Genomic DNA, 21723 nt, shown 5'->3' with positions numbered 1-21723 from the left:
GCTGAATAGAACATAAGCTATGATATTAAAGCCCTGCACTTAAATCATTTAACAGTATTAAATTGGGAGCTCATTAATTAGGCTAATGCTCTTCCCACAGCCAGAAAATCTCTTACCAGGAACTTACCATAACTTAGGAATTAAGTTATTCTCACCTTCTCCACTCTCCATCCCTTCCACAAAAATGCCACCACACTGAGGCAAAACCCAGTACCGTCGTTTATACCGATCCTGACCAAACATCATGGACCGCAGTGAATGTGAAGCTTCAAAGAGTTTCCTTCTAAACTGGCTCTGTTGCTGCATATTGGGAAAATTTGGAGCAATATATTGAATAACTGTTAGGTTGTGTCATTAATAGAACAACTTAAAAATAATAACACTTTTCCAGCAAGAAAAATACATACCTTCATCAACTTGTCAATTTGCTTTTCTAGTTCTTCAACAGTAACTGCCTGGTCACCATCATCCTGAAACAGAAATTTTAGCATAAGCTTCATACTAAATAACCTATCGCAAAATAAAAAAGCAGTAAAGACAAGCTGCTTTAAGATAACAAATTATTATGAAGAATTAAGATTTGTATAAATAAGCTGTAAGATCAATGCATTCAATTAAGGAAATGTTTTCTAAACATTCCTTATATAAAACTATCAGTTGGTAAATCACTTAGCATTTAGTGTGGTAACACAAGAATACCTCATCGTCACACGTTTCAACTTTCTTTCCTTTTTTATCATCCTCTTCATCCTCTTCTTCATCTCCTGGTTCATCACTGTCATCATCATCGTCGTCGTCGTCATCACTGTCCCCGCCTTTCCGTTTCCGCTTGCGCCCTGGAGTGGAAGTGCCCAAGGACTGCTGCTCTTCACTTCCCTCAGTGCCTATACTTGTGTCCCTCTTGCCAGTTTTCTTTGCGTGTATTATTCTTAGCCTAAACACATACAAATAGGCAAATTCACATCAACAACAGTTTAAAGAAGGTTTCATCATTAAAGGACAGGGGGTCTTTAGGTGTTAGTCATTAACTACATATATATCTTATTCCTGATGAAACTGCTAAATGTAAGAAAAAATGCTGCCACTAATTGGGTGATTAAAGATATTTTAAGACAAATTTAAATGTATTCCTCCTTAATCCCAAAACAACCAGTTTTGCTAAAACCAAACAGCTCTGGGAGTGAACAGAATACCACCTGATAAATAACTTCAGCCATTAAACATTTATTTCACAGTGGCTTTACAGTCCATGAAAATTTTATCATTTTTTTCTTCATCCAAATCCTAATTTTAAATAAAGGGCAACTAAAAATACCATCATTTTCATGTTTAATGTGTAAAAGTTATTTTTTTCTTGCGAATGTACGTGTTTATGTATGTACTGTATGTGTGTGCAGACATACATACACAATAGCAGTACACATGTGTTGTGTGTGTACTACTGTCATTATACAGGCACATTAGAATGTCATTGTACCACAATATGTACACAAGGCAATAAACAGGAAGATTCTTGAAATGCTCCCTGTAACTGCAATAAACAGCGTTTAACTGCTTGTAATTGGTGATTAGCCTCCCATGTTGTAGTGGAGCAGACCGATCCAGTTCTCTAGTGCTGAAAGGCATGCTAGCTTGAAAATTTCAGATTCTTCTGTAAAATTATTGTTTTTTTTGGGTATGTGCCTTGGTAATTTGAAAAAAAAAGCATCTTATTCTTTTGCCTTTCTTTGTAGACTTACGTCTGACAGCACAGTTTATACATGACCCAAAATCTATTCAGGTTCAGGTGGCTAATGCAAATGGCACGAAATTCTTTTATAATGATCTAATGCAAAGCACACACTTTCAAGACGGATAGTACTTCAACAAGAGAACAAGTGTCGCAGGAACTTTACTATCATAATATCTGATTATCTACACAAGTAATCACATAAGTCTCATTAGCAGTCCATTTAACTGCATTTATTAAACATATGCCTCACATTTTTCACAAAAGAATTTGCTTCCCCACCACTCTGTAGAAGCAGGTTATGAAAAAAGTTAGATGTTGGGTAACTGTTCATCACAACATTTGTTGTTTGGGTTTTTTATAATCACGGGGTAACCTAATCCAGTATTAGGATCTGATTATTCTTGTTCTAAAAAATATGCAAAATTTCTTAAAATGTAAACATTTAAAGGTACAGTAAAACTTCATTGATTTATTTATTTTGGTAAAACCATAATCCACATTAATGGCCTACGCTTTAATTAAAAAAGACACTTAAATTAACTTACTTGCGGAGTTTACCTTCAACTACCCACTTGTCCCTCCTTAAATTTGACATATGATCGATGTTTTTATCAATTTCACTGAAAAAAAGGGAAAAAAAGAAAAACAAGGGTTTTTTTGTATTACTGCACAGTATAATTGTGGTGATTAACATATAAAGAAATAACTTTTAAATCATTTTGGGTATTTTATATTTTGACAGTTCTATACCACCATTTAAGCACAAATGTTAACCTGCAGTGAGGAGCAGTCAACATGTTAGGAGTGTTTCTAAGGGCAAGACTGAGGCATACAGACAAGACATACAGACAATCATGATGGTCTTTTAAAGCATAAATTACAACACTATCTGAAACCTCCTTTTTTCTAGGTTAAAAATATAGAAAAAAAACAACATGGTTTCTAAATTATGCAGAATACTGAAAACTTAACTCCCATATTTATTTCCAGTTTAATCGACTTCTGCAACAAATTATTCAGTTATTTAAATTGCTCATTTTGAAGCTTTCAGTCAATTAAAAAGTCTGCTGCAAGAATCATTACAAGAACTAGAAAGAACAACTACATAACTCCTGTTCTGCCTTTACACTGGCTTCTACTGATAGATAGATAGATAGATAGATAGATAGATAGATAGATAGATAGATAGATAGATAGATAGATAGATAGATAGATAGATAGATAGATAGATAGATAGATAGATAGATAGATAGATAGATAGATAGATAGATAGATAGATAGATAGATAGATAGATAGATAGATAGATAGATAGATAGATAGATAGATAGGCACAACTTAGGACTGATTTCAAAGTTCTTCTTTCAAGATAAACAGGTTAAGCCCTGTTTACATTTTGTACCTCGCTACCATGTACAAAACACGTCACACATTGTAATCAAGATGCCAGTCTATTAAAGATTTCAAGGAACAATAAAGTAACTGTGGAAGGTCAAAGTTTAAGATCCAGGACCCCAAAACTGTGGAATGGTCTGCCTGCTTGTGTAAAACATGCCTCATTAGCCTCAGCTGTTAAATCGTAATTGAAAACAAAATAATGTAGTCTGTCATCCCTTTCTATGAGCTGCAGATTAGCTGTTCTTTTTGTTTCTCTGTTGTGAGTCACCTTTACTTCTTAGTCATCTGTACAAATCTATAAGCATGACAAGAAGTATAAACTGTTACTGACCCCTCCCTATTCTGTTTCCTTCCTGGTATCCCGTTGTAGTACTTGATGCCATGCTTTACTGACAGTTAGTCCTGCTTATGGGAAAGACACCAGAGACACCAAAAGACTTCTAATCTGAGGATTTCATCATTATGAGACTGTCCAGCATTTATTTATTATACTGTAGTATATTGTGACTGATTTTGTCAATAACTTTCTGTTATAAAGTAGTGTAGAACCCCGCGTGGCTTATTTTCTACAGGAATGCTGATGACCAAAGTTTCTTTTTCTTTTACACTTTTGTCAAATGGACATATCTCAACTATAGCATTAAGGGACTTGTATTGTCATCAGGATCTGTTTATGTTAATCAGTCTAAACTTGCTCTGTTTTCCAGCATTTTATCCTAATTTGTATTTTTGAGTAGGTTACTCAAAATTTATAATACGTATTTTAGCTTTAACCCAATTAATTATCTCTGAGTCTGCATAATACTTTGCAAATTATATCAAATTGACTTGACAAAGAAGCTTTCAGTTGTAAGCTGAGAGGATTTATTGTAAATTTATTTAAATTAGTGACCAATATACAGTATTGCTTATTGAACTCTGTCTCATTGATTCTGTGAGAGCAAAACACATCTCAGGGTCATTTTGAACTCATAGGATTAGATATTTTACTTCATAATGCCATAATTCCTGCTCTGTTATGTGCTTGTTCTAAGATAGTCTGTAAATGGATTCCAGTTTTATTAAGCAAACAATGCAAATGAAAAAACAATATACTAGATCAGATCAGTCATTCTCCACAGTTATTCCACTGAACTGGATTAAATGCCTTTCTCATGTAGGCAGTGCGGACTTGCGTGAATCTGATGTATCTACCCTTATCTGTCCAGATCGTTCATGTTGAATCAGGTTTTGCCTATCATTTCAGAGCAATCACTTTTCTTGATTTTATTTCATTTCAAGATGATGTGCAAGTCTGTTATTTGACAACTGAATGCTAGGGACACTGGCCGACTCTGAAAATACAGCATACTTTTTTGCTGTTCTACTGTACTTATATTAATGGGTCATTCAATTAATGCTTGTTTATATTAACAGTATTGAGCTGTTTACATTAGAACAACAATTCTGACAAGAACCGGCCATTCAGTCCAACAAAGCTCATCAATTCCATGTTGACCATACATGTAGCCTGAGCATACTTCATTACTGACACAAAAAATGGATACTGTACATGTCTGCCAGAATTACCATGTAGTATCTAAATAAAATGCCAGAAACAGGCACATCTTTTAATACAGGGTTGAAATAAAAATAAGCAGATAACTACCATACCATATATACAGCATATATACACATGAAGCACCAAGCTACAGTGTGACACTTTTTATTTTTTAGACTGTAGTGAGCTCCATTGGTGTCAGCCCAGGCTTATAGTATGTCACAGGCCAATTAGCCTAGACAGGTTACTAGAATTTGTTAAGAACAGCTCTGATTTACAAATTTTATTTACATATTTTGTGTAATTTTATTTGATTACATCATGCACAGTTGAAAAAAGAATTTCTGCAATTCTGTCTTGTGTAGTCAAGTTTTAATCACACGGTCTTCTAACAGCAATGATAATAAGTAATATGCAATGATCAAATTGGGGTAAAATGCTTCGTCATACCTTCACAGATTTACACAGGAATATTAGCAAGCATTAAGCAAAGAATAACGTACTACTAGGTGAATAATGATTGATATGGCAGGGCAAGTGTGACAAATGAAAAGTTAATAGGAGGCCCAGCAAATTCAGCAATGGAAAAAGCACAGTTGACCGTTGACTTTTAAACAGCATACTTTGTACATCTCAAAGAGAACAGTTTTAAATTAACTGGCACCACTAAGCAGGCCCAGTATGAACAAGAATGGGTATGTCCATTTGCGTGTGTCCTGTGATGAAGTGTTTGGCTCCTGCATTATGATCAATGCTTTTAGCCAGTGTACTCTTGGAGTTCGCACAACCGTCTACAAGAAAAAAACTGGTTCAGGAAATGTATCAATGAGATTAAGCTTGTGGCATGTGTGAAATGCTTGAAGAAAAACATTTACAGATATTTTATTTTGATTTCAGGAAAACTACATTCCCGGAATTTTTACTTGAAAAACATCATTACAGTCAGTCTACAATATGGCAGTGTAGCAGCCAGCTAGGTCATAACATTGGCAACATCAGCTTATTATAATATTGTTCTTCAGACAAAAACAAATAATGATTCTGCTGAAAGTATTGACATTCTCTATAAAAAGCAATTAAGATTCCAGTAGGCAGATGTTACACAGTCTTACCTCACCACGCATTTGCTGCATGCTAGCTCATTTACAAGAAAGGCGAGCACGGATGCTTTCTGTGATGGTGTGTGTGCCTGGAATGCTTTGGTCTTCAAGCTCTCTGTCAGTTCAGTCTGGCTGCAATGTGCTTCCATATAGATCTGCAGAATCTCTGACACGTTGTCCCGATTAATCCCAATGTTTGTCAAATGATCACCAAAAGCTGTTTTTGCCTTTAAAGAAATCAGAAAGCAAGTCATAATAATGTGAACAATTATCAATTAAAATTTGCAAAAAATACAGAAGGAGAAGAAATTTGTAATATAAATAAAAGAGTCAAATCAGTGATGCCACCTTTAACTCCAAAGTATTTTTGCTTATTTATCCTTTATTGGTTTTAGAACAATAGTATTTATTTTGTTCTAACCTTCAATTACAGGTCAGTTTAAATATCTGGAGAAATTAACCTAATTTAAACTAAAGTAGTAAAATATAAATATCTGGTTAAGAAACCTTTTACATGTATCAAGTCAGCACCCCAGTGGCACTGCCAGAATCTCAGTCTGTTCTTTTAAGATGTTTTGCAAAGCAACTGTGCTACCATTTTTAGTGGCAGTACGACTGAGGTTTCCTTCTAAGCAAAGGGATTACCTGCTCACTTAGATTTAATTTAGGAGGAGGACTTTGATCTCAGGTGGCTGTTATGCTCTTCTCTCCCAATGAAATTCTTGGTTGTGTTGCCAGTGTGTTTTTGGTCAGTGTGTAAACACCAGTCAATAATGTTGGACGCATTTATTTGGCGCATTGACATATAAAAAGTTTCTTTTGGTTTCTTCAGTGTCACTGCTACTATAGACACTAGTTATATCTTCATTAAAGATTAGCGAGTTGATTCTATAGGTGGCTGTGCATGTCTAAATGATGACAACAACTACACCACAATTCCCAAGTACTGTAAATGACATATTCCTATCCTCTCACTGTACCCCTTCCACCTCGGTACTGGTTTATCTTTATCTTATCTTTCTACTCACTTATTTCTGTACATGTTATCAAATTCTCATGTAATCTTTCCAATTTTTATTTTGAAGAGATACAGTTAGGTCCATAAATATTTGGACAGAGACAACTTTTTTCTAATTTTGGTTCTGTACATTACCACAATGAATTTTAAATTAAACAACTCAGATGCAGTTGAAGTGCAGACTTTCAGCTTTAATTCAGTGGGGTGAACAAAACAATTGCATAAAAATGTGAGGCAACTAAAGCATTTTTTTAACACAATCCCTTCATTTCAGGGGTTCAAAAGTACTTGGACAATTGACTCAAAGGCTATTTCATGGGCAGGTGTGGGCAAGTCCGTCGTTATGTCATTATCAATTAAGCAGATAAAAGGCCTGGAGTTGATTTGAGGTGTGGGGCTTGCATGTGGAAGATTTTGCTGTGAACAGACAACATGCGGTCAAAGGAGCTCTCCATGCAGGTGAAAGAAGCCATCCTTAAGCTGCGAAAACAGAAAAAACCCATCCGAGAAATTGCTACAATATTACGAGTGGCAAAATCTACAGTTTGGTACATCCTGAGAAATAAAGCAAGCACTGGTGAACTCAGCAACGCATAAAGACCTGGACGTCCATGGAAGACAGCAGTGGTGGATGATCGCAGAATCATTTCCATGGTGAAGAGAAACCCCTTCACAACGGCCAACCAAGTGAACAACACCCTCCCGGGGGTAGGCGTATCGATATCCAAGTCTACCATAAAGAGAAGACTGCATGAAAGTAAATACAGAGGGTGCACTGCAAGGTGCAAGCCACCCATAAGCCTCAAGAATAGAAAGGCTAGATTGGACTTTGCTAAAAAACATCTAAAAAAGCCAGCACAGTTCTGGAAAAACATTCTTTGGACAGATGAAACCAAGATCAACCTCTACAAGAACGATGGCAAGAAAAAAGTATGGAGAAGGCGTGGAACAGCTCATTATCCAAAGCATACCACATCTCCAAAGCATACCACATCATCTGTAAAACACGGTGGAGGCAGTGTGATGGCTTGGGCGTGCATGGCTGCCAGTGGCGCTGGGACACTAGTGTTTATTGATGATGTGACAAAGGACAGAAGCAGCCAAATGAATTCTGAGGTGTTCAGAGACATACTGTCTGCTCAAATCCAGCTAAATGCAGTCAAATTGATTGGGCGGCGTTTCATGATACAGATGGACAATGACCCAAAACATACAGCCAAAGCAACCCAGGAGTTTATTAAAGCACAGAAGTGGAAAATTCTTGAATGGCCAAGTCAGTCACCTGATCTTAACCCAATTGAGCATGCATTTCACTTGTTGAAGACTAAACTTCAGACAGAAAGGCCCACAAACAAACAGCAACTGAAAGCCGCTGCAGTAAAGGCCTGGCAGAGCATTAAAAAGGAGGAAACCCAGCATCTGGTGATGTCCATGAGTTCAAGACTTCAGGCTGTCATTGCCAGCAAAGGGTTTTCAACCAAGTATTACAAATGAACATTTTATTTCCAGTTATTTAATTTGTCCAATTACTTTTGAGCCCCTGAACTGAAAGGATTGTGTTAAAAAAATGCTTTAGTTGCCTCACATTTTTATGCAATCGATTTGTTCACCCCACTGAATTAAAGCTAAAAGTCTGCACTTCAACTGCATCTGAGTTGTTTCATTTAAAATTCATTGTGGTAATGTACAGAACCAAAATTAGAAAAAAGTTGTCTCTGTTCAAATATTTATGGACCTAACTGTACTTCTACTTCTACTACTGATGTCTGCCACAAAACCTTGATTATGGTACTTCATGCACGCCCAGTGGAGGCCATTGCTAATTTTACTAACATTTGCTTTAGTGATTTCCTTCACAGCTCCCATAATCGATTGATTATAAACTAAATCTGTTCTCGAAGGCTGACCTGGGTTTTTAAAACTTTGCGTGGATTCAAGTGTGAAAATAAGCAAACACTAAAAGACAGAAAAATGTGTATGCCAAAAAAAATACGTATTTATAAAAATGGCATAAGCACATTTCAACACAATTTACCTTTATAAATTAAAATTATCTTGTAAATGTGTGTATGGGAATGTGCCCGGGTGTCACCCTAAAGCAACCATATATGGACTATGCTAATTAACCTTGCGCATATGTAATCATGATACTGTAGAACTTCATTGGCTGGTACAGCAGCATCCCTCCTGACACAACACGTCCTATTCTACGCTTTGCAACTGAGTGCACAAGAGCATGCGAGGCACTGTAGCACCTCTCCTCTGCATTCTGGGGAAAGGTATAAGGTGCCAGCTTCTGAGCAGGAACCCACTTTCACCTGGCACAAGTAATGACATGATTACTGTTACAACGAATAGCATAGCCCATGTGAAAAACAGGTTTCAGCAATTTTACCTTACCAAAATGCCAATCACCACCCACAGTATAATCACATCTGCCTAAGCTACTTTGTTTCAAAATAAATGAATCACAGGTTGTCCCAGGCCACCGAGCCATGATGTTTGCTAGTCTCATCTTGGCTTCACTGGGAATCTAACTGCTTAAGGTTAACAACAGCAGCTTCATTCTTGCTAGGTGCCTTTACTGCAGTAAAGTGCTCCAGATATGTTAGGAAAACTGGAAACTGATCAAAATTGCCTATTTATACAGGCAAAAACATGTCATGTTTTACATATGCACACCCACAACATACAAAAAGTGAATGTAGCACTTTATTGGTCAGTTAATGGTTTCCAGCACGTGGGCATGATGGAGTGAAGCTTAGCTAAAATATTCCTGACATGTCAGCCAGTCTCTTGAGAAGTGATAGCCAGTAGCCGATATAAACTGACAAAAAAACAAAAAAGTTCTTCAGTGCAAATACACAGCATCGGCCCTCTTAAAAGTAAATTAAAATAGAGTCTGTACATCACATACATCACTTTTAAGATTTAATATGATTTTCATGTCAATGCACATTATAATAATGGCTGAGGGATATGAATTATTATATGTGTGAGCTGTCATTTAGCAGGTTTGGCTGCACTTCCCTACTTGATATCAAGGGTATCGTCATTTCCTAGTTTCTCCGAAATGTCGCATATGGATGGGTCAGAATTGCTATAAATATATGCATGTGATTGTACATGCACATTTCTAGCCTCCTATTTTGCATATGCAAGTTTTATAAACCTGACCCTGGCCGGCCTGATTTTTAAGTATACTACTGATTTCTTTCATTTCTAATGTCTCGTTCCTTTCTTTCACTGTGTAAATTGACTGCTTTTCAGTCATGGACATTTTTTCTTACCTTCATTTAGTTTAAACTTAATGTTTTAGTAGGGGACTTCACATGCCAAGCCCCTGCCCTGCACTTCGCGTCTATGCTGCTCGTGTATGTGGATTTCACTTTCTCCAAACAGTCAGTCAGTCATTTTCCAACCCACTATATCCTAACACAGGGTCACGGGGGTCTCCTGGAGCCAATCCCAGCCAGGACAGGGAGCAAGGCAGGAACAAAACCCAGGCAGGGCGCTAGCCCACCGCAGGGCACACACACACACACACACACACACACACACAGCCCAAGCACACACTAGGGACAATTTAGGATCGCCCATGTGATCGGAGTGGTGGCTCTGAGGCTAGGGATCTGCACTGGCAATCGGAAGGTTGCCGGTTCGAATCCCGTAAATGCCAATAGGGACTCTGCTCTGTTGGGCCCTTAAGCAAGGTCCTTAACCTGCAATTGCTGAGCGCTTTGAGTAGTGAGAAAAGCGCTATATAAATGCATGAGTAGTGAGAAAAGCGCTATATAAATGCAAAGAATTATTATTATTATTAATGCACCTAACCTGCATGTCTTTGGACTGTGGGAGGAAACCGGAGCACCCGGAGGAAACCTACACAGACACGGGGAGAACATGCAAACTCCACGCAGGGAGGACCCAGGAAGCAAACCCAGGTCTCCTTACCACTGCGCCACCATGCCGCCCCCTTCACCAGACAACAAATATTTTAATTCTCATGGATACACCTCTTCATTGGAAAGAAACACTACTTTTCCCTGATGGCAACACGAATTAGATGATCTACAAGTCTCCGACTTAAAGTTTAAATCCGAACAATATATTTGATCTCTTTTGCTGTTCCGTTATTTCACAAAATAATAATTTCCGTTTGTTTGCGGTAATGCAATCTTTACTATCATTTTTTTAAGACTTTTGAATTTTAGTACATTCATTATCTCTAAACTGCTGTGCATGTGCATGGCGCCAACGTTTTGGAACCTCTTTACGTCATTCTACTTTGTCATCTACTCTTTGTCTTTTATTTCCGACTCCAGGCATGGTTAAATCTCTTGGCACAAAGTCTTGTCTCACGGGACATGAAATTATCTCTCTGAAAAAGTCTTGTCTCGTCCCAGGCTAAAAAGTCTCGTCTCGTTACAGGATTTTTTTATATAATAGACAAAAATGTAAAAGATAAAGTAACAGCCAAAACTCAGGAAATAGAAAACATTGAAAATGCTCATCTGATATCCTAAAGTGATATTCAAAAGTTAATCCGCTTTCCACCTAATGTGGGACACACTGTCTAATTCAGTGCTGTTTCCGTGCAACTCTGTTGTTAATTAGAAGGATCAAAATACAGTCTTGGGACATGGAAGAGAAAGTTGGGAATAAACCCTCTGCGGTGTAGCGGGTCCACAGCTCAGATCAAAAAGCCAGTTCTTTAATAGATAATCTCTCTGTAAAAGTCATCTCGTCCCAGGCTAAAAAGTCATCTCATCCCAGGTTTTTTTTTTATATAATAGAGAGATACGAGTACAATCTACGCAACAGTGACTTACAACGAGTATTTAAAGGGGGATGGAAAACAAAAAGTCAATTATCCTTAAATGTTAAAAAGCATACTGTATATGTGCAGTAATAATAAGAAATAAAAAGACATTGTATATTTTTGCTTCATACTTTATCTTCTCAACCAATACCTAAACTGATCTTGTAAAAAATAATGCCTTAACCATCCAAATGACATAATTATTAGTGGTTAGGACTGCTCTCTCATAGCTGCAGACCTGTGACTGACTCCTGGCACGCTCATTCTTCATATCAACTCCTCCCTAGGTGCGCCTATGTGTTCCAGTTTTCCTCTTACATCCCAAAAATGTCAACTGATGATTCTAAAAGTGATCCTGTACAAGTGAGCATGGGAGGGCAATAGCCCTCTGTGAATTTGTATCGCATTAAGTGTGTTAGATCATTTTATGGTATACATTTGATTCCCTGCTTTAATGTATAAACACTTACCTTATCTAAATAGTTCTTTTCATATGTTGGCACATCTGATTGTAAGGATTTTGAACTAATGCAAAAACAGAAAAAAACACTAATACTTACACGATGACCTGGAGGAAGGCCTGGATCACATACCACAGCAGACAGCAACCTCACTAGCAAATCTTGCACCTCTCCCATGCTCTCTCCAACATTGAGTAATCCTTCCTGGAGCACACTTAAACTGGGAACTTCAACTGTGATGTCAAATCCAAGAACTTTCCCAAAATTACGGAGGAACTGCACCACCATTAGACAATCAGAAAAGGTGCTTCCAGAAAGCACAAGTCCAGGAATTCGAGATAACTCAGGAAGAGGCTGGAAACAGTACAACTTTAGTTAGCTTTCAGTGCTGTACTTAAAATTAAGCACAAATTTTCTACATTATCTATTGCAGCTAAATAGTGGAGGCAACAGGCTGTACCCAAAATGAATACACTTTTGTGGCAAAAAACAATGTAAAAAGGTTAAATTCACAATGTTGCCTCCTTCATAAACTCATGAAAGAATAATCACAGTGGCAAAATGTTACTGAATTTCTGGGCTAGTCACTGATTGTCAGTAGCCAGAAACTTGTGAAAAACCAAGAATGGAGCTACTCGCTGGTACCAACCAGTGGTCTGCAAAAGATCAATCACCAACTTTATAGTAGTGTCATCTAATCTGAGGTTATATGCTCTTGACACTGTCAGCTGAGCTGACTAATGCTGTTGGAGTGCCCGCTTGAGTGATCCACAAGACTCAAAAGAGTATTGAGCATATGCTGGGAACATCAAAAACCTTTCACAATAAGTTCAACACCCACTTTCAGGAGAGCTTCGCTTGCATCTCTGGAGAGGTCTGGGACATGAAGTCTATCTAAATGGATCTCTCTTAAGACCTCAGTAATGGAAGTGACTGAAAGGAGCTGTGCCCAGAAGGATGTTGGTGGTTGATATTGCAGTAACTCTAGGGCTTACTGTTGGACCCCAATGTAAGGGAATTTGTCAGTTTGAAAAGAAAAGATCTTCCATGCAGTGTAAGGATAAAGGTATTTACACCTGACTAACTGACCAGAGGGCCAAAAAGGTGAGAGCTCCAGAAGGGACCAAAGTGGAGGTCCTTGTTGATGTAGTTTGGTGAGAACAAGGAGAATGACTTTTGAATGACCACAAAGTGGTTCTCCCTGGAAAAGATTTTACTGGAGTACTGGGGTGGCATCTCAGATCCAAGAAGTGCAGTAGTATGGATACTGCTCTGTCCATGGAACAGTATACCAACACTTTATCCTCTCCCAGACATTCGACTGGTTATAGCAGTTTGCCAAGCATGTCCACATGTGCTTTGTAGACTGTGTTCCCCCCTGATATCTTGTGAAGATACTAGAAGAGTATGTGGTCCCAAAGCCACTGCTACATGCCATTTAATATTTGTATATGTGGACAAGAGCTGTGTTTGTGTACTTACAATAATTTAGATGTGTTCAATAATTGTATGCATGACATTATTCTTAATAATACTTTAATAAAACACATCTTATCACAGGTAGATTTTAAAGCATAACTTTCTCTTTGCAGATATCAATCTCTCTTTGGGCACTGTATCTAGGTATTAAAGTTATGATGAAGTAGATGTGGCAGATTCTGATGTAAAGTAAGTGGTTTTGGGTAAACCGTATTATACAGGATAAGAGCAATTTACGCAACCCGGGGTACACAAGTTTTTAGTTGACAAACATGTACAAATTTCTCATTATAGAAATGGTGTAAGTGGCCATTGTAAGAGAGAGTTACACTTAACAAATATGTATCATTCCAAGGCTAACCCACACAGACAAAAAATGCACAGTTCTCAACTGTGAGATGTGCTTATTTAATATGGGAGCGAAAAGACAAATTTGCATGGAAAGTAAATGCTGAACAGAAAAGTTTGGGAGCTATAAGCAAGAGAAACCACTCACTAAAACGAGAGACAAACTAAATCTGTGAAAGAAAACAACTCACTTAGTTTACATTTCTTAAATCGCTACCCGAAACACAACACCGGTGCCTTTTTACATAAATAGTATGCAGAGGTTATGAAAGCAGACAAATAAGTGTAGATTCATATCACTCTACATTTCAAGTACCTAAATAATACAAACACCATTCATGTGCCCCTGGACATTTATAGTCCAAGAAGTGCAACTCTGTTACAATTCGTGCAGGAACAAAGAGAGAGGGAAGCTTATAATAGCACAACAGCTTTTAATTTTAGACACAATGTTTTGAAAACACTAGTAATTTTATTTTGAAACGAGTAAAAGACAGATCAACAAACTGCCCTGTGTACCATCAACCTATTTGTCTGCAGGTAAAGCAGCTCAGTTGTAAGCCAAGCCATCAATGGTTATAATTATTAAAGCAGCAACGGCTCAATGAGCTCAACAACTGATATATATATATATAAAATGATAAACAATATTATTAGTGCTTATGGTACTAACTATATTGTGTCCAGAATCCAAGAAAGTTCTGACACTTCTTTTCTTAGTATATCCATAATGCAGTTTCTCTCAGTTTTGTTTGCTGGCTGTCATATTATAACATCACTTTGCCTTTTGCCTGTGTTGTTAGAAAAGGTGCCAGTATGTGAACACTTACTGTGCATAAAATGAGGACCACCAACATGGAAGGTTTAAGCAGCCCATTTCACTCAGCTAGTCAGAATTTTCCTTTCTTTTGTAATAGTTAGTTGTGCAATTTTGAATTATAGCATTGATATGCATTTGAACAAGGAAGCAATAATGAAATCTTGCTCTCTCTGTAAAAAACATTGTAGTTTGGTGGGGTGTTAGGTACTAACCATTTTTAAAATTTCCTAAACAGTTTTCATCTTCAAATTGGCTGAACATTTAAGCAGGTTTTTATTTATACCCCATATAAAGCGTAAAGATGTTCTGAGATTTTTTCAGGTATGGAAGACAGAAACTTTGAGGTAAGGTAGTTATTTCTGATAACGAAAAGAATAAGTTTTGTTTTAACTTAGTTATATTTACTGATCCGGAAAGTGTTGAATGTTGCGTGCATGTGACAATTATGGCTCTATATACCTATACCACTTTACATAAAGCTGCCCTCAGTTATCTCTTGCAGTATCACATTTTAGACACATGGTGGCAGCACAACACATGTGAATTACGTCTGTTTCTTCAAGATTTACAGAAACCAAGTAGGGAGACATTGTCATCTATTTCATAATATGACCACATTTCTGTTTGTCACAGTAGATCCAGAAATTCAGTACTCAGCAGATTTTATTACAGAAATGTGTGATTTTTCTAACTTCAATATAAAGGTATTTTTGTGCAATAGGTAGCTATTAACTGTCAAAAGGTGTAGATTATATAAAAACAAAAATCACCTTATGATCTGATAAACACATATCTTCATTTGGCTTCTTCAGCTCTTTAGCAATTTCCAATTCAAGTCTCCTCAGTTCCAGTTTCCGCTCTTTATTTAACCGTTTTTCATCTCTCTTTTCCTGTTTTAATCTCTCCTTCTCCTTAATAAAAGCATGTATAGAAATTTATTTCAAACAAACATGCTGTAAAACATGATTTAAATATTAAATAAAGGATTTTTTACAACAGTACAAATAGATTTAAAACATTTGTTTAATATTTTGTATATCAAGACATAAAAAAACAAGAAAATATTATCTGAAGATAATGAATTTCCTTAAATATTCCCATTATTTCCTCCCATGTTGCTTGTTTTATTCATCATATTTGCTCAGAGATTTTATTGTAGTGTAGCCAAAATCATTTTAGCTCCTAGCACAATTAGATTTGACTGCAGTATTTTTCAGTAAGGTCAGCAGATCAGGTACTGCTGAGTTTTCTTCCATTCTAGGAAATCTTCCCTGTGTGGTATCCAATTCTGTCAAGTACTTTAGATTGTCAATGTCACACAGGTTTATAGACCACCAAGAACTGAAACATTTTGTTGTTTTGTTTTCTATTCCTGATCTTGTGGTAATTTTCATTCAGACTAATTCAGTCTTGATCAAAGTGATTTCTACATTTAATTAAATTCTTAGCATTACAATTCCATTCATACAGACTTTTTCTAAGTACACTTTATTCCATTACAAGTTTAAGGACGTAAGATCATATACAAGCTGTGTAAAAGTCTATCACTAGGGATACTCACACACCATCATGCCATTTCAGAGTCCTCAGAATACCCACATAAGAGGAAGAAAACGCGAGGACCCAAAGAAAACTGAACCTTGTAGAAAGTGCAAACTCCATGCAGATTTGTTTGGGTTTTTTTTTTGTGGTAAAGAAATTTAGCAAAAATCCATATTTTAGAAACTCTTTTAATACCAAGTCTTAGGTCTTTTGACCATTATTGCTACCTATACTTCTGGAAGCTGTGCACTTTTGGCTGAAAGTAACACTGATTCAGAATTGACTATCTGCACGTCAGATAATTTGCATCTCAAAACAGTTCAGAACAAGGGAGAATACATTAAGAGGCAAATAAATTAGTAAAGTAGTAGGTATTACTAACACATACACACTAACACATTACTCAAATGTTTAAATACTCTGTTTGGTATTTCTGAATTTAAAGACAACATTTAAATAAAGAGATTAATAAAATAAGTATTTCTGTGGAGAGTTAGAATATTATTCCTTATTAAGATATCATTTAGGCTTAAAACAAGCTGTTCCCAGTGGATAAAAATGGAAAATTTTGCTTTATAGCAGTGATAGCACATAGCAGGAATGAAATGAATCTGCCTTTATTTTAAATTGGAATCAAATGATTATTGATACAGTAATTTAGCAAAGGTATAATTCACCATTCTTGGGGCTAAACCCAATAACATAATCAGACAGCTCAGTAGCGTTACTCAAGGTTTAAAGTTAGACTAGAACTCTGAGAAGGTGCTACACTCAAAGAACTGCTCATTGCTGTTTGAAATTCTCACCTCTGCTTTTTTTCGAGCTTCCATAGCTTTCATTAACATCATGTGCTGCCTTCTCCTTTCACGTTCCTAACAAGGGAGAAACAAGCTGTCAGTTTGATACCACCTAACTGACTCGTCATTAACATGAACATGGGACATCACAGCTTAATGCAGCAGGTTTAGCAATAAAAAGACAAATCACGGGAAACAAAATGGCCAGTTTGTGTATGTTTTAGTTGAGGTTTAGGAGGCGTACATAATGAGAATCAAAAGCAATAGGGAAAAGCAACAGATGTGAGGACAATGTCAAAAACAGAAGCATACGCTTTTGGTTAGGATAAGTTGTGATGCTTTTCCATAAGCAGATAGGTAAAGCACGCAATGGCTGGCTGGTACAGATAGGTTACTTTACATCTGCAACAAGACAATTGTAATATGCACTACATATGTAAAAAGCATTTCATATCTTTTTTTAGTATTAAAATTGTTGTTTTTATCTAGTTTCTTACTAATTTACATGTGCCTACTTGATGGGAGATTCTATCACAATTGACACTCTCATACAAATTAACAGACTAGGACATAAATCTTTTTAAAAGTTACTAAAAATTATATGCTTTTTAATTCTAAAGCATAGTGAACTCACTAAGTCACTGACAGTATTTTGCTTTGCCTTACAATAATATGGTCCCAATGGGCACAGGGTTCACTGGGGCAGCGTAACAAAATGTTAACTAGAAAGATGTAAGAACATTTTTCCACTGAGTACCAAGCTTTAAATTGCACTTGAACAAGCAAAAACATTCAGGAACCACAATTATAATGGTGATGGATCAACAGGCTTAGCATCTCAGACAGAAATGAAATGGTGGTGGGTAGTTTTTCTTTGGGCAACATTTAGCTCCATCACAGCGCTCTTAAAGCAAACATTCACTTAATAAAAAGACATGTAATGAATGGGATTTACTATCCATGTGGTATACTGACATTTTTTATGAGCATATGGGGTGCAGACTATAATACAGAGATTGGAAAGAAACAAAATGCAATTAAGAATAAGGAGTCAATCGGTCCCTAAACACAAACAGCAGATGTATGCAATGCACTGTGCTGTAAAGCCATGCAGAAATATGTAATATGACAGCAGCCAGTGCTACACTTTATGCATTGCTATGACAACCATATCACAATCAATTCACGATGCGGTGTTAGATGTACAAAAATAAACATACCCATACCATATCTAGTCTATGCCTCTCCAACTCCTGGTAGAAAGAGTTGGCAAAGTATTATGAAACAGAAATCACAAAGTTATCAATCCAGTTCATAAACAAACACAACTACTCTCCCCCAATCCCCCCGAAAGAAATGATACCCACAATCCACAAAAATGAAAGACAAGTTATTAAAATGACATTAAACAATACATCAGTATTGACTACAGTAAAAGATTTTTGTTATTTAGAAATAACAGTTAAAATACTATAGCCAAAAAAAAACAAACTTAAAGGACTACTAATACTAACCTGATGCTTTAAAAGTACAGCCTGTTGCCTCCTCATTTCTTTCTCCTTGAAACAGAAATAAAAAAAAACAGTGAAATAACCTGTACAGTGAAAACAAAACTCTCATTACTGTAAATGTTTTATTGGAAATTGTGCTAACGACATTTTCCCAGCTAACAAGTACACTTCACTGGCTCCTGCAGTTATGTATGTCTGATTCAAGAAGTTTAGCCCTTTAAACGTCAATAAGCTGTACTTTATGATGTGCACTTCATCCAAACTGTGAATTTTTAAAGTCAGCCTCAGAAGATGAGCAAGTAAAAAATAATTTGCTCTCCAACTGCCAGAATTAATATTGCACTTCAATACGGTACTAAGCCTCCACAAAAATGCGAACACTAACCATACCCTAAGAGTGCCATGTAGGTCTGGGGTGTGGGGTAGGGGAGTTGAAGGGAAATCAAGAAGACACTAGTCTGAAAAACAAGTTGAATTGCACATAGTTTACTCACGGTCTTTGCAAAGCATCATCCAACAAAGCATTTGTGGACCTTCTTAACTAACCTTTGTTCTTTTCTCAGCTTCCAAAATTTTGGCATTTGCAGCTTCTTCTTTCTTTTTCCTTTTAGCCTGTGCATGCAAAACAGGTCTGAAGGTCATGCAAAACCACTGCCATACTTTTTCAACAATCACAGTCTATAACAAATGAGCATGATCTTAAAACACCACTTATCAAATACAAAGTTCATTAACACTCACTAAAGCACTAAAAAAAATTATATTAATGACCATCTACAATTTATATAAAAAGTTAAAAGCTCCTGAAAGCATGAATTATGGCTATTTACCTTCATTAAATATAGACCACCAGTTCTAAATGCATTATAGTTTTTTTTTTTTTTAAAAAAGAACTGAACAGTTCAAATATGAAAACCTATATTTCTGAAATGGCAGCCGTTGATTTCTTGAATGCTTTTCCTGACCAAGGTCTATCATGTCTAGGTGGTCAGTTTAGAAAGACACCCAACTGAGGGGTAGGGTACAGAGTTCTTTACATTACTTAATGGTGGATTTATTTGTGCTGCAGGAAACTTTCAACACACTAGAACCTACTCTGAAACCAACTCCACCTCCATGAATTTCACAGCTGTCCTCCTAAAGTATTGTACAAAAAGCTTCTTGATTGTCATGGTTGGCATTCTGCTCTGTCATGCATTAAATTCTTCTGAGCTCAGATTAGGATATCAAATAAATCACAAATAAACACTAGTTTCAAAGTTTTAGAAGGAGTTATTTCCACTGTAAAGAGTCAAAATCAATATTCAGATTTCAGAAATTTTATTCTAAACTTACATTATGGAATTATGACTTATTTCCAAAACTGTGGTTAACATTTATGACAATGCTCTCTCAGTTGAATGGCAAGCATGGTACAGTAAAAAAACTAACTGAATTAAAAACACAAATACCTGGCTAAGATTTTTTTTAAATCTTTCTTCCAAAATTCTGTCCATTAGAGAGCTGTTCATAAGGCTTTTAAAAAAAGAAAAGCTCTACCCTGATGATAAAACTATCAAAAAGGGACAAAAAAAGAAGCTGACTTACAAATGCCACTTCAGTAAATGTAATTTGTGGAAGTTTCTCAAGTGTTACAGAAAAAACATTTTTAAAAATGGGGGCTTCCAATTAACTAGGACTTATGGAAAAAATATGTTTATTCTAAGAAATTAGAGGCTTAAGTGAGAGGTTTTAAGCTGTTCTTAAATTAAAAGATGTTTCAGCATCAAGCCAATAAAAAGTCAGTAATAGCCCTAAAAAGACTGCAAAGACGTTAGGCTCAGACACACTTGCTACTACTACACAAATCACCCTTTTACTACACATACCTCAAGAATTTGCTGAGCTCTTAGCTCTTTTTCCATTCTTATCTGTTGGATTCTTTTTATTTTCTCCTATGTCAAAAAAATAAATAAATGAAACTTTGTTGGTTGGTGGAGAAAAGCATTTTTACCTTTGAAAGCATACAAAATTGAGATTTGCAATTATGTACAACTGTGCTGGTTATACCTGGTGTAACCCTTGCTGTTGCAGTCAGGCTCATAAAGAATAATGCATGAATATATTTTATTTATTTAAATAATTCATTCACAGTGCTTGAGTCAACAGATCAAGGCAGAATTTCCTGTATGCATTTAATTCACATTTACAATGCCTTTCAAGACAATACTATGTTGTAATTAGTAAGACATCATTTATAAAGCAATCAAACAGACAAATATGTGCACTTATTTTAATAAAATGTCTAGTGTATCACCAAGTCAAACATCAGATCTGTGGTTTATGCATCCTAACTGTGCATGAACACTTAAAGAAGTGTGGATAAGATGATAAGATGTGGTCTGTTTGCTCAGCCAGACTAACATCTAGGAACCAGTAGTCATTCACAATTTAAACTCCACTTCCCCGTTACATATGCACAAATTTTACAATGGAGAGTTAAAAGTTTAAAGAAAATATGTATTTGGCAATACACTCATTTTTCAATATTTAAAGCTAACGTAGCACCTATTAACTCTGTGGCCTTGGTACTTCTAATGAATAAATTGATGTGATCCGTTTAAACAACACCTATTAGGACTTGAATAAAGCAAAGATTACAGGTAATGGGCAGAAACTGAACCCGGATTTCTTGGTTGAAAGTAGAATTACATCAGTACTAAAATTTTGACTTTGGTATCTATACCAGCTTTCGGACATCAGTACTGGAACCAAATCGAAGCAAGTAATTATAACGGATTACTACATAACACCCCCCCATCTTACTCCAGCCTCCCTGTTTTGCAGAGCCATTACCCTTCATTATAGCAAGGGGTTACCCATGAACTCCTGATCACACCGCACTTTGCAATGCATCACCCTTCATTGTCGCTATGTCATGCACCATATTGTGAAGTCACAATTGCTTCAAAGCAATAATGGGAAGGGGTCCCTTGTTAAGTCTCGATACATTGAAGCAATAATAAGGGGGTAGTGGTGGAAGAGCCTGTGAACTCCCAATCACACCACAGTTTGCACCACATCATTCTTTACAGCCACCTCCCAAGCGTACTGTACCATTGCTATGCCCTAAGCTCCGCATCAAAGCAATAAGGGGAGGATCCACCATAAAGTCGCA

The 21723-nt window shown here is 36.5% G+C and overlaps 1 protein-coding gene across 14 annotated transcripts in view; it reads right to left on the bottom strand.

Moving 5' to 3' along the window:
• baz2ba (bromodomain adjacent to zinc finger domain, 2Ba) overlaps positions 1 to 21723 on the bottom strand; it is a 279446-nt gene that overhangs the window by 42850 nt on the left and 214873 nt on the right. For 5 of the 14 annotated variants that reach the window (XM_028806424.2, XM_028806421.2, XM_028806420.2 and 2 more), the window contains 12 exons: positions 20435 to 20500; positions 19113 to 19178; positions 18570 to 18614; positions 18276 to 18308; positions 17065 to 17130; positions 15487 to 15627; positions 12169 to 12423; positions 5781 to 5995; positions 2278 to 2352; positions 700 to 934; positions 408 to 470; positions 156 to 300 (listed from right to left, as the gene is read on the bottom strand). In XM_028806424.2, the coding sequence (XP_028662257.2) occupies positions 156 to 300; positions 408 to 470; positions 700 to 934; positions 2278 to 2352; positions 5781 to 5995; positions 12169 to 12423; positions 15487 to 15627; positions 17065 to 17130; positions 18276 to 18308; positions 18570 to 18614; positions 19113 to 19178; positions 20435 to 20500 (1405 nt within the window). The remainder of the gene's footprint in view (positions 1 to 155; positions 301 to 407; positions 471 to 699; positions 935 to 2277; positions 2353 to 5780; positions 5996 to 12168; positions 12424 to 15486; positions 15628 to 17064; positions 17131 to 18275; positions 18309 to 18569; positions 18615 to 19112; positions 19179 to 20434; positions 20501 to 21723) is intronic. The other 9 variants (XM_051930573.1, XM_028806422.2, XM_028806426.2 and 6 more) reach the window with 4 other exon arrangements.

Source organism: Erpetoichthys calabaricus, chromosome 8 (genome assembly GCF_900747795.2).
Source record: "Erpetoichthys calabaricus chromosome 8, fErpCal1.3, whole genome shotgun sequence".
NCBI lineage: Eukaryota > Metazoa > Chordata > Cladistia > Polypteriformes > Polypteridae > Erpetoichthys > Erpetoichthys calabaricus.
This window is presented reverse-complemented; position numbering and strand designations above follow the sequence as displayed.